General features: G+C 34.8%; 1 protein-coding gene across 1 annotated transcript in view; it reads left to right on the top strand.

Annotated features, from left to right (window-relative positions):
* LOC107572801 (E3 ubiquitin-protein ligase UHRF2-like) overlaps positions 1 to 12890 on the top strand; it is a 41758-nt gene that overhangs the window by 22172 nt on the left and 6696 nt on the right. Inside the window, exons 2-6 of the mRNA XM_016259237.1 lie at positions 2680 to 2991; positions 5313 to 5560; positions 7124 to 7405; positions 11513 to 11731; positions 12323 to 12432. Of these exons, the coding sequence (XP_016114723.1) occupies positions 2680 to 2991; positions 5313 to 5560; positions 7124 to 7405; positions 11513 to 11731; positions 12323 to 12432 (1171 nt within the window). The remainder of the gene's footprint in view (positions 1 to 2679; positions 2992 to 5312; positions 5561 to 7123; positions 7406 to 11512; positions 11732 to 12322; positions 12433 to 12890) is intronic.

Below are 12890 nucleotides of genomic sequence, written 5' to 3'. Positions count from 1 at the left end.
TGAAATATTGCATAAATTACATTTGACTGAAATGCTTGTATTGAAACATTTAGCATTCTACCTATGATAAAACCTTCATGGACTTCTACATTAACTGTTCCCTCCTGGTGGAATGACCTGCCCAGCTCAATCCCAGCAGCTGAGTCCTTAATATTTTCAAGAAACGGCTGAAAACACATCTCTTTCATCTTCATTTGACCCTCTAACTCTAGCACTCTCTATTCTAATGCTACTTCTTATTTTATCTGCTTGTTTTTTTTTATTAAAAACTTGACCCTCTAACATTTGCACTCTCTATTCTATTTCTGTTCTAATGGCCAATCCATCATGTTTTGGGGGGAATTTTTATTTATTTATTTTTTAATAAGTATCGGTTTAGGCACCGGAACCATTGTAAAAGTATCGATTTGGCACCGGTATCGAAAAAAACGCCAAACGATACCCAACCCTATATATTAGCATTCACACCAGCGGATGATAACGTTGTGTTCATAATAAGCATGCTGCAGTTTTGTCATCTGTCGCTTTAAGTGCTCGAAGCTCGTTAAAGTCATTGGATTCTGTTGCCTCACTCTGATTGGTCCGTTGCCTCACTCTGATTGGTCAGAGCGAGTGATTTGTGGGAAACACACGTGAGTAATGGAAGCGTGTGAGTTTGGAGATGTTTCTGTCTGCTTCGCGTCAGATTATTTTGTTCTGTGAACGTTGTGAGTGAATGATCTGGAATCTGGACGGGAAAGCAAACATGAGCCACAGCTGAGTCATTTCCCATCAGGCCTTTCTCATTCCCAATTTCTGCTGAAGTCCACTGGTGGAGACGGTCTTTCATTTTCATGACAATGTCAGAGCTTTTAGGATTAACACTGCTTTTCTCCTGTGTCTTGGGTTTACAGAGAACAACAGAAGAAATTTGATTTTGCTTAAACAAAATGAAGCCTAATTAAGGACTACGAAGAGTTTTTGCAGTATTTTCATCACAATTAAACGCATAAATGTGTCCCTGCAGCACAGAAGCAGTGTTGAGTCGCTGGGGGATATTTGTAGCAATAGCCAACAATACATTGTATGGGTCACAATTATACATTTCTCTTTTATGCCAAAAATCATTAGGATATTAAGTAAAGATCATGTTCCATGAAGATATTTTGTACATTTCCTACCGTAAATATATCAAAACTTAATGTTTGATTAGTAATATGCATTGCTAAGAACTTCATTTGAACAACTTTAAAGATGATTTTCTCAATATTTAGATTTTTTTGCACCCTCAGATTCCAGATTTTCAAATATTGTTCTATCCTAACAAACCATACATCAATGTTAAGCTCGTTTATTCAGCTTTCAGATGACGCATAAATCTCAATTTCACAAAATTGACCCTCATGACTGGTTTTGTGCTCCAGGGTCACACATCATGAATGTTTGTGGCAGGTCCTGTAGTCTCTGTCGCTCCTGCAGACGCGCTTCATCCCATCGTTTCTCCTCCACTCAGAGTTTATTGGCGAGTCGAGCCGATCGAAAGAGCACAGCAACGCTTCTGTCACGATCTTTCTTAAGCGTTGGTCTTTGGGTTTTCTCAGCGGTGTGGACTCCGACAGCCTTCTCGTTTTCTCTCCATCATGCATAATAAAGCGTGAGGGTTGGCTGTGACGGGAGAACAGGAAACACATCTAACACCGCTGATTCTCATGCTAATGAGACGAACCGGCCAATCCGCCGCTGATATTTCACGCCCGCACACATCCATGCAAATTACAATTGTGTGTTCGTGCAAGTGTGTGTGTGTGCAATGGATCCTGGTTGGTTGCTATGGCAACACACACACACACACGCACACACACACACACACACACACACACACACATGCGTGCACACGGTTGCACTAGAGCCGTCATCACTATTCTAACATTTCTTTATTTCTGTATTTGCGCTGGCGTCCGCTGCAGCACAAAATGGCTTGGCTGCTGTTTGTGATCGTCTCAGAGTTGCTCTGCCCCGATAACACACAAACACGACAGATAAACACAGAACTAATCTGAAATACAGGGATTTTTTGTGTGCTTTAGTTTGTGAGTGTGTGTGTGTGTATAAATACACACATTATAATAATAATAAATAGTTTTTTATGATTTTGCTCACCAAAGTTGCATTTATTTGATCAAAAATACTGTAAAATTGTGAAATATTATTCTAATGTAAATCAGCTGCTTTCTATGTGAATATCTATTAAACTTTAATTTATTTCTGTGATGCACAGCTGTATTTTCAGCATCATTACTCCAGTCTTCAGTGCTAATAATTGGAAATGTTTCTCGAGCAGCAAATCAGCATATCATAATCATTTCTGAAGATCATGTGACACTGAAGACTGGAGTAATGATGCTGAAAATACAGCTGCGCATCACAGAAATACATTACAGTTTAATAGATATTCACATAGAAAACAGCTGATTTACATTAGAATAATATTTCACAATTTTACAGTATTTTTGATCAAATAAATGCAGCCTTGATGAGCATTAAAGAATCATAATTATTGCAAACTCCTGACTGATAGTGTACGATCAATACATAAATATAATAAAATTGCATACAATAGTTGTACATTTTATATAATGAAATGTTATAATGTTTATTTTGCATAACTAATAATTAATATTTGACATGGTTTTTTTGTAGATGGAAGATGGTCAGACGCTCTTCGATTATAACGTTGGTCTTAACGACATCGTCCAGCTTCTCATTCGCTCGCAGACGGACGCGCCAGACAGCCCCTCCCCCAACAGCGATGAGGGCGTGGCCTGTGCCGTAGCCCCGCCCACCACAGCATCTGCCCCCGCCTCGGCCACACCCACCACAACAGTCGTTTCCCCGGCAACCGTCGCCAACAGCAACGGAAACGGGTCCAAACCCTGCAGCCCGGCGCCGGAGAGCCAGCCGTCCACATCCAGCCGGACGCTGCTCCTCGATCCCGGGATCGGACTCTTCAGAGTAAGAACAATACTGTCTGCATGCTAACTCTGTGTGACTGTTAGAGACCGAGCGACACGCGTCATAATCTGAAAACAATCCAACGATCTCCATTGACTCTGTATTGCAGTGTGGGCGTGGCGTAAATGCGCTCTGTCTCTATAGTGTGTGTGTGTGTGTGTGAGTGAGTGTGTGTGTGTGTGAGTGAGTGAGTGTGTGTGTGTGTGTGTGTGTGTGTGAGTGTGTGAGTGGGTGTGTGTGTGTGTGTGTTGAGTGTGTGTGTGTGTGTGTTTTGAGTGTGTGTGTGTTTTGAGTGTGTGTGTGTTTTGAGTGTGTGTGTGTTTTGAGTGTGTGTGTGTTTTGAGTGTGTGTGTGTTTTGAGTGTGTGTGTGTTTTGAGTGTGTGTGTGTTTTGAGTGTGTGTGTGTTTTGAGTGTGTGTGTGTTTTGAGTGTGTGTGTGTTTTGAGTGTGTGTGTGTTTTGAGTGTGTGTGTGTTTTGAGTGTGTGTGTGTTTTGAGTGTGTGTGTGTTTTGAGTGTGTGTGTGTTTTGAGTGTGTGTGTGTTTTGAGTGTGTGTGTGTTTTGAGTGTGTGTGTGTTTTGAGTGTGTGTGTGTTTTGAGTGTGTGTGTGTTTTGAGTGTGTGTGTGTTTTGAGTGTGTGTGTGTTTTGAGTGTGTGTGTGTTTTGAGTGTGTGTGTGTTTTGAGTGTGTGTGTGTTTTGAGTGTGTGTGTGTTTTGAGTGTGTGTGTGTTTTGAGTGTGTGTGTGTTTTGAGTGTGTGTGTGTTTTGAGTGTGTGTGTGTTTTGAGTGTGTGTGTGTTTTGAGTGTGTGTGTGTTTTGAGTGTGTGTGTGTTTTGAGTGTGTGTGTGTTTTGAGTGTGTGTGTGTTTTGAGTGTGTGTGTGTTTTGAGTGTGTGTGTGTTTTGAGTGTGTGTGTGTTTTGAGTGTGTGTGTGTTTTGAGTGTGTGTGTGTTTTGAGTGTGTGTGTGTTTTGAGTGTGTGTGTGTTTTGAGTGTGTGTGTGTTTTGAGTGTGTGTGTGTTTTGAGTGTGTGTGTGTTTTGAGTGTGTGTGTGTTTTGAGTGTGTGTGTGTTTTGAGTGTGTGTGTGTTTTGAGTGTGTGTGTGTTTTGAGTGTGTGTGTGTTTTGAGTGTGTGTGTGTTTTGAGTGTGTGTGTGTTTTGAGTGTGTGTGTGTTTTGAGTGTGTGTGTGTTTTGAGTGTGTGTGTGTTTTGAGTGTGTGTGTGTTTTGAGTGTGTGTGTGTTTTGAGTGTGTGTGTGTGTGTGTGTGTGAGTGAGTGAGTGTGTGTGTGTGTGTGTGTGTGTGTGTGTGTGTGTGTGCGCTCTGTCTCTATAGTTTCCAAAAAACTTGGAACTTGGAAAACTTCTATGAAATAATTGTAGCATCGGTCATGACTGACTCTTTACTCGTTACTTAGATTGTAGCCAAATTATACAGTTTATGGCGAATTATTGTGTGTATTTTTTAAATATTATTGTTTTTATATTACTTCTAAAATACTATATTATTAAAATATTATTTTAACAATAACAATATTTAAAAATATTATTTTCGTTTTAATATTATTGTTTTGAAATAATTATTTTGGTTATTATTTATCACATTGTTTTTTTAATTAATTTAATCTAACAGGGTAATTGTACTAAATTTACACATTAAATTGAAAGTGCTACAAAACAATTTTATATGCATTAATCATAGCAATAAGTTTGTAATATTATTTAATATTTACATGAGTCGGGTAGAAATTCTAACATTTGGAATTATTATTATTATTATTAATGGCAATATAATTAATAATCAAAAATATTATTTTAGTTTTTATATTATGATTTTTATATTTATTATTATTTTTTATTAATTTAATTTAAAATGTATTAATTACATTAAAATTAACACATTGGATTTCTACATGCCATAACATATTTAAATGCATTAATAATAACAATAATAAATAATCTCTTTATTATCCATTTACCATTTATTTATCTATTTATTAACATTCATTATTTATTACCTTTATTATCATTTATTAACAATAATGGCAATAACATTAATAATCAAAAACATCATTTTCATCATCCCTACCGTAAATATATCAAAACTTAATGTTTGATTAGTAATATGCACTGCTAAGAACTTCATTTGAACAACTTTAAAGATGATTTTCTCAATATTTAGATTTTTTTGCACCCTCAGATTCTAGATTTTCAGATATTGTCCGATCCTAACAAACCATACATCAATGTTCAGCTCGTCTATGCAGCTGTCAGACTGGTTGTGTGCTCCAGGGTCAAGCGCACTAACAGTAGCTGTGTTGTTCAGGTGAATGAGTTAGTGGACTGCAGGGACGTCAGCATCGGCGCCTGGTTCGAAGGCGTGATTGAGAAGGTCTCTCCTGCATCTAAAGGACAGAACGGCAGAGTCGGCCGACCCAGCAAACGCACTAACAACAAGCTGGAGTCTGAGCCTTCATCCTCATCATCCTCATCATCCAGGGACACTCACTCGGACCAACCGTCCACGTCCCAAACGGATCCGCCGCACGTCTCCTACCACATTAAATATGAAGAGTAAGTGCATCATGGGGAGGAAGGCTCGTTGTTTTTCCCTGCTTGTCTGGATGTTGGTTTCTAAAGCGCTGTTTGGCACTGGATTGGCTTTATTGCTGTGAGGAGGTGCATGATGGGATGCGTTCTGAATGCGGTAAGTGCATTGCATGCTGGGAAACCGATGCTGATTGGGAGCTCATGCTGATCCGAGAACAGCGCTTGTGCTCAGGTCACATGGTTTGTGTTGATGATTCATGTTTGTTGTTGTTGTTTTTTTTAAAATCTGGGTTGGGTTTTTAAAAAATATACTAATATATTCTTTATTAATGTATTCTACTAATATATTGCTTTCTTTTTATGGATTATACAGTTAACAAAAAGCAAAAAAAGGCCTCTAACGCTGCTCTATTGCTCTTTTGTTAGTTTTAATTGCTTCTATTGTCCTCATTTGCTAAATGACTAAATGTAAAAGTACTAATATTATATATTATTTGAAATAATATAAAATATATTATTTAAATATGTATTATTTTTATTTTTTTTTGCATAGAAATAAATCAAATTAAACATAATAATTAAAAAAATTTATATATAATATAATAACTGAATATATTATTGAAATATATTATAATATTATATATTTAAATGCTAAAAGAAATCAAATTAAACATAATAATTAAAAAAATTTATATATAATATAATAACTGAATATATTATTGAAATATATTATAATATTATATATTTAAATGCTAAAAGCCAAAAACGTGTAAATGGACATCATATTTTTATTTTATATATTATTAAAATATTATTTTAACAATAACAATATTTAAAAATATTATTTTCGTTTTAATATTATTGTTTTGAAATAATTATTTTGGTTATTATTTATCACATTGTTTTTTTAATTAATTTAATCTAACAGGGTAATTGTACTAAATTTACACATTAAATTGAAAGTGCTACAAAACAATTTTATATGCATTAATCATAGCAATAAGTTTGTAATATTATTTAATATTTACATGAGTCGGGTAGAAATTCTAACATTTGGAATTATTATTATTATTATTAATGGCAATATAATTAATAATCAAAAATATTATTTTAGTTTTTATATTATGATTTTTATATTTATTATTATTTTTTATTAATTTAATTTAAAATGTATTAATTACATTAAAATTAACACATTGGATTTCTACATGCCATAACATATTTAAATGCATTAATAATAACAATAATAAATAATCTCTTTATTATCCATTTACCATTTATTTATCTATTTATTAACATTCATTATTTATTACCTTTATTATCATTTATTAACAATAATGGCAATAACATTAATAATCAAAAACATCATTTTCATCATCCCTACCGTAAATATATCAAAACGTAATGTTTGATTAGTAATATGCATTGCTAAGAACTTCATTTGGACAACTTTAAAGATGATTTTCTCAATATTTAGATTTTTTTGCACCCTCAGATTCTAGATTTTCAGATATTGTCCGATCCTAACAAACCATACATCAATGTTCAGCTCGTCTATGCAGCTGTCAGACTGGTTGTGTGCTCCAGGGTCAAGCGCACTAACAGTAGCTGTGTTGTTCAGGTGAATGAGTTAGTGGACTGCAGGGACGTCAGCATCGGCGCCTGGTTCGAAGGCGTGATTGAGAAGGTCTCTCCTGCATCTAAAGGACAGAACGGCAGAGTCGGCCGACCCAGCAAACGCACTAACAACAAGCTGGAGTCTGAGCCTTCATCCTCATCATCCTCATCATCCAGGGACACTCACTCGGACCAACCGTCCACGTCCCAAACGGATCCGCCGCACGTCTCCTACCACATTAAATATGAAGAGTAAGTGCATCATGGGGAGGAAGGCTCGTTGTTTTTCCCTGCTTGTCTGGATGTTGGTTTCTAAAGCGCTGTTTGGCACTGGATTGGCTTTATTGCTGTGAGGAGGTGCATGATGGGATGCGTTCTGAATGCGGTAAGTGCATTGCATGCTGGGAAACCGATGCTGATTGGGAGCTCATGCTGATCCGAGAACAGCGCTTGTGCTCAGGTCACATGGTTTGTGTTGATGATTCATGTTTGTTGTTGTTGTTTTTTTTAAAATCTGGGTTGGGTTTTTAAAAAATATACTAATATATTCTTTATTAATGTATTCTACTAATATATTGCTTTCTTTTTATGGATTATACAGTTAACAAAAAGCAAAAAAAGGCCTCTAACGCTGCTCTATTGCTCTTTTGTTAGTTTTAATTGCTTCTATTGTCCTCATTTGCTAAATGACTAAATGTAAAAGTACTAATATTATATATTATTTGAAATAATATAAAATATATTATTTAAATATGTATTATTTTTATTTTTTTTTGCATAGAAATAAATCAAATTAAACATAATAATTAAAAAAATGTATATATAATATAATAACTGAATATATTATTGAAATATATTATAATATTATATATTTAAATGCTAAAAGCCAAAAACGTGTAAATGGACATCATAATTTTATTTTATTTTGTTCCCCACAAGTATTGTTTTTATTTAAAAAAAAATGATTATTATTTACATTTATTTGTCTTAGGTTTTTAACATAATTAAATAAGCATGTTTAAATGATAATAATGCTTATTTTTATTTAAATGTTAAAACTAACATCATATATTTTATTCTGTCCCCCAACAGCTATTGTTCTTTTATATCTATATTAATATGTAAATATTTACAATTATTAGTCTATATATTTTTTAACATATAAGTAGATAAAATAAAACATGTTTAAATGCTAAAAACTAAAACTTTTTTTTTTTTTAACGATTTGTCTTTGGTTTTTAACACAAATAAATAAATAAAACATGTTCAAATTCTATTTGCTCACAATGCAAAGCACTCTGAGTGCCTAGAAAAGCACTATATAAATGTAATGAGTTATTATTCATTATTATTATATTATTTATGTTTTATGTTTTAAAAAACCTAAAAACATGCAAACTGACATCCTCCCCCTCAACTGTTGTTTTTAATATTTATAGTAAGTTTTAATGCTAAAAGTTTTCGTTTTAATGCTAAAAATCTTAAAACAAAATTGATGTCACATATGTGTTTGTTTGTGTTCAGATGGTCTCTATGTCTAAATATTAAATATCACAGATTAATATTTACTGAGTAATGCACTATTTTGTAAAAAGGGGTCAAAATGGCAATTTTCACTTGAGATTTAGAGCCAAATTACAGGAGGTTAAAAATGACTTCAGAAAGATCGCAGCATCGTAATATTATTTTTACACAGAGATTGGTTGCTTTATTATTCAAATCTGTTGACTTCAGCAATCTTTGTTGCATTATGTGCCAGTGGTGAGCATTCAAAAATGGGGAAACAGCACTTACCCCATATCTCTGGTTCTGAACGATGTAGGGCCTTAAAAATGAATACTTCTTGAGTTATTGGCACACAGACTTCAAGGGTATGTTCATTGGAGTTGTTTTGACAGAAGGAAACAAGATACAATTCTAGTTTCAACATTATTTATTCTTCAGACTTTCCTCTTTAAAAGAAAAGAAGTATCATATTTTTGCAAAGTGACCCACATTTGGTTTTTGACCATTGACAATGTGTACATTTTAACAATTTACTCCTGGAGCCATATTGAAATTCCAGTATCTCTGGAAGCAAACCATATAGGGCCTTAAAAATGAAGATGCCAAAAGAGACCCAGTATCTCAAAGGGCATTAAGATATCTTTAATACTTCTTGAGTTACAGGCAAATATCACAGATTAATATTTACTGAGTAATGCACTATTTTGTAAAAAGGGGTCAAAATGGCAATTTTCACTTGAGATTTAGAGCCAAATTACAGGAGGTTAAAAATGACTTCAGAAAGATCGCAGCATCGTAATATTATTTTTACACAGAGATTGGTTGCTTTATTATTCAAATCTGTTGACTTCAGCAATCTTTGTTGCATTATGTGCCAGTGGTGAGCATTCAAAAATGGGGAAACAGCACTTACCCCATATCTCTGGTTCTGAACGATGTAGGGCCTTAAAAATGAATACTTCTTGAGTTATTGGCACACAGACTTCAAGGGTATGTTCATTGGAGTTGTTTTGACAGAAGGAAACAAGATACAATTCTAGTTTCAACATTATTTATTCTTCAGACTTTCCTCTTTAAAAGAAAAGAAGTATCATATTTTTGCAAAGTGACCCACATTTGGTTTTTGACCATTGACAATGTGTACATTTGAACAATTTACTCCTGGAGCCATATTGAAATTCCAATATCTCTGGAAGCAAACCATATAGGGCCTTAAAAATGAAGATGCCAAAAGAGATGTTTGTTAAGACGCAGTATCTCAAAGGGCATTAAGATATCTTTAATACTTCTTGAGTTACAGGCCTGCAAACTTTGGAGAAAAAAATTGAAAAGTGCCGTTTCCCCGATTTTGAATGGTCACCACTGGCACATAATACAACAAAGACAGCTAAAGTCAACAGATTTTACTAATACACCTACTAATCTCTGTGTAAAAAAATAATATTACGATGCTGCCATCTTTCTGAAGTCATTTTACCCCCTTGTAATTTGGCTCGCGATCGTGCATCTGTTATGCAACTGTCATAATCGCAGACTGTGATTGGCCGCTTGACATGTCACACACAAACACACACACACACACACAGTCCTGCTGCTGCTGCTGCTAACAGACCTACCAACCTACCGACCTACCTCTGTGTAAAAATAACACTATGATGCTGCCATCTTTCTGAAGTCATTTTTACCCCCTTGTAATTTGGCTCGCGATCGTGCATCTGTTATGCAACTGTCATAATCGCAGACTGTGATTGGCCGCTTGACATGTCACACACAAACACACACACACACACACAGTCCTGCTGCTGCTGCTGCTGCTGCGTGAGTGTGTGTGTGTGTGTGTGTGACACGCAGGTCAACCGTTAATCTTTTTAGTTTTCAGTTTGATTGCTTTTATTTTAAGATGATTTTAATTTGATGTTTTTTTTATCAATGTTTATTTAATTTTTAGTAAGTGTTTTGTTGTGATTTGTGGCTATTTTACAATTATTTTAATTTGACTTTTTTTAATATTTAATTTTTAGTAAGCGATGTATTTTGCTTGTTTTTATTTTAAAATTATTTTAATTTTACCATTTTTTTATTTGACTCTTTGTAAGTGAATACATTTTTTGTTTTGATTTGTTTTTAATTTTTTAGTCGCATTTTTATGATAAAATAATTTTTTTGTTTTATTTATTTATTTTGGATATTTTTATAATTTAATTAGTTTTGATTAAGTGTTTTACTTTGTTTTGTTTTGATGTTTTTATTTGACTTTTTATGATTTCATACATTTTTAGGAAGTGTTTTATTTGTATAGTTTTTGTTTTGAAATTATTTAAAAAAAATTAATAAATGTAAAGTTTTTTTATTTTAGCAAAATTTATTTTTATTAAATTTTTTGTAGTTAATACATTGTTTTATTTTGTTTTTATTTACTTTTTTATTTTAATTCGAAATGTTTATAATGTCGCACATTTTAAGTAAGTGTTTATTTTGATTGTTATTATTTAAATTTTTTAAAATTTAATTTGACATTCTTTTAATTATTAGCTTTTTTTTAATCAACTCATGAACAGTAGTTTGAGAAAGTCTGCTTTAAATTTGCCATTTATAGGTAGATTTTTCTTGACACTTTCAGAACATTGATCAGTTTGTTTGATCGGCCCGAACATGTCGACTTCTGACTCCACCAATGGAGTGAGTTTGGGGGCGGGACTATCTGTTTGACTGACCAATGGCAGGCAGAGGGAGTGTTGAGGAAACCTGTGTGAAAACAGTCATTATTACGGTTCTTGTTGGTGGCGTCAGCGGGGTTTGCTGAGGTTTACTCTTGCGTCTGATGCCGACGGCGTTTGCTTCTGTTTCCCGCAGTTATCCGGAGAACGGCGTGGTGGAGATGAGCGCGGGTGACGTGCGTCCGAGGGCCAGGACTCTGCTGCGCTTCGACCAGCTGCAGGTGGGTGAGCTGGTGATGGTGAACTATAACCTGGAGAATCCCGAGGAGCGAGGCTTCTGGTACGACGCCGAGATCTCGACCCTCAACGCCGTCTCACGCACCAACAAAGAGATCCGCGTCAAGATTCTGCTGGGGTAAAGCTAACCGCCAAAATAAAAGTTCACTTAACTTGAGGAAATATATTGCTATTGTAAAATGCACATTTACATTAGCGGTAGTGGTAGAAATCATAATAATAATAATACAATTTATTAAATCAAGATTTGAATGAATATCACACAATTAAGAGATTTTTTTTTTCATCTATATTTTAATTTATACAGTAAACCTGTTTTGAAGCAAGTTGTTTGACAAAAAAATAAAAATGCAATATTTTGTTTGAATGGATTATTGTATTTTTTATTTAAGCATCAATCGTTTCATTTAAATATTCATCTATCAATATTAAATACATTTTTTACATAGTAGTTCGTAAATTAATTACCACCATTTTTGATGATAAAACACAGAATTCCAAAAAAGCATTTTTATAATTTAGTTCATCTTTAGTAAGTGTTTTATTTTTATTTACATTTTTTGTGATGCTTTGACATTTTTATAAATACATTTTTAGTATTTCATTTTGATATTACAATTTATTTATTTTAATTTGACATTTGTGACATAATGTGATCACAGGCGTGCATGACATCACTGTAAGCTGGTGCTGTGATTGGTTGTTTCAGCGGTCCGGGTGATGTGATTGGTGACTGTAAACTGCAGTTTCTGGATGAGATTTACAGGATAGAGAAACCTGGAGCACCGGCGCTGTCTGCAGCAGACGGCCCCTTCAAACGTGAGCACACACACACACACACACACACACGCACGCACGCACGCACACACACACACACACACTCTCTCTCTCTCTCTCTCTCTCTCTCTCTCTCTCTCTCTCTCTCTCTCTCTCTCTCTCTCTCTCTCTCTCTCTCTCTCTCTCTCTCTCTCTCTCTCTCTCTCTCTCTCTCTCTCTCTCTCTCTCTCTCTCTCTCTCTCTCTCTCTCTCTCTCTCTCTCTCTCTCTCTCTCTCTCTCTCTCTCTCTCTCTCTCTCTCTCTCTCTCTCTCTCTCTCTCTCTCTCTCTCTCTCTCTCTCACACACACACACACACACACACACAGACTCTTTAACACACACGCACACACATTCACCTAAGTGCGAGTTCATGTGTAACGCATGTGTGCGTGTGTGTGTGTGTGTGTGTGTGTGTGTGTGTGTGTGTGTGTGTGTGTGTGTGTGTGTGTGTGTGCGGGAG

This window comes from Sinocyclocheilus grahami, unplaced genomic scaffold (assembly GCF_001515645.1).
Source record: "Sinocyclocheilus grahami isolate Dianchi unplaced genomic scaffold, SAMN03320097.WGS_v1.1 scaffold1814.1, whole genome shotgun sequence".
Classification (NCBI taxonomy): domain Eukaryota; kingdom Metazoa; phylum Chordata; class Actinopteri; order Cypriniformes; family Cyprinidae; genus Sinocyclocheilus; species Sinocyclocheilus grahami.
The sequence above is the reverse complement of the archived record's forward strand: the minus strand, read 5'-3'. Positions and strand labels throughout refer to the sequence as shown.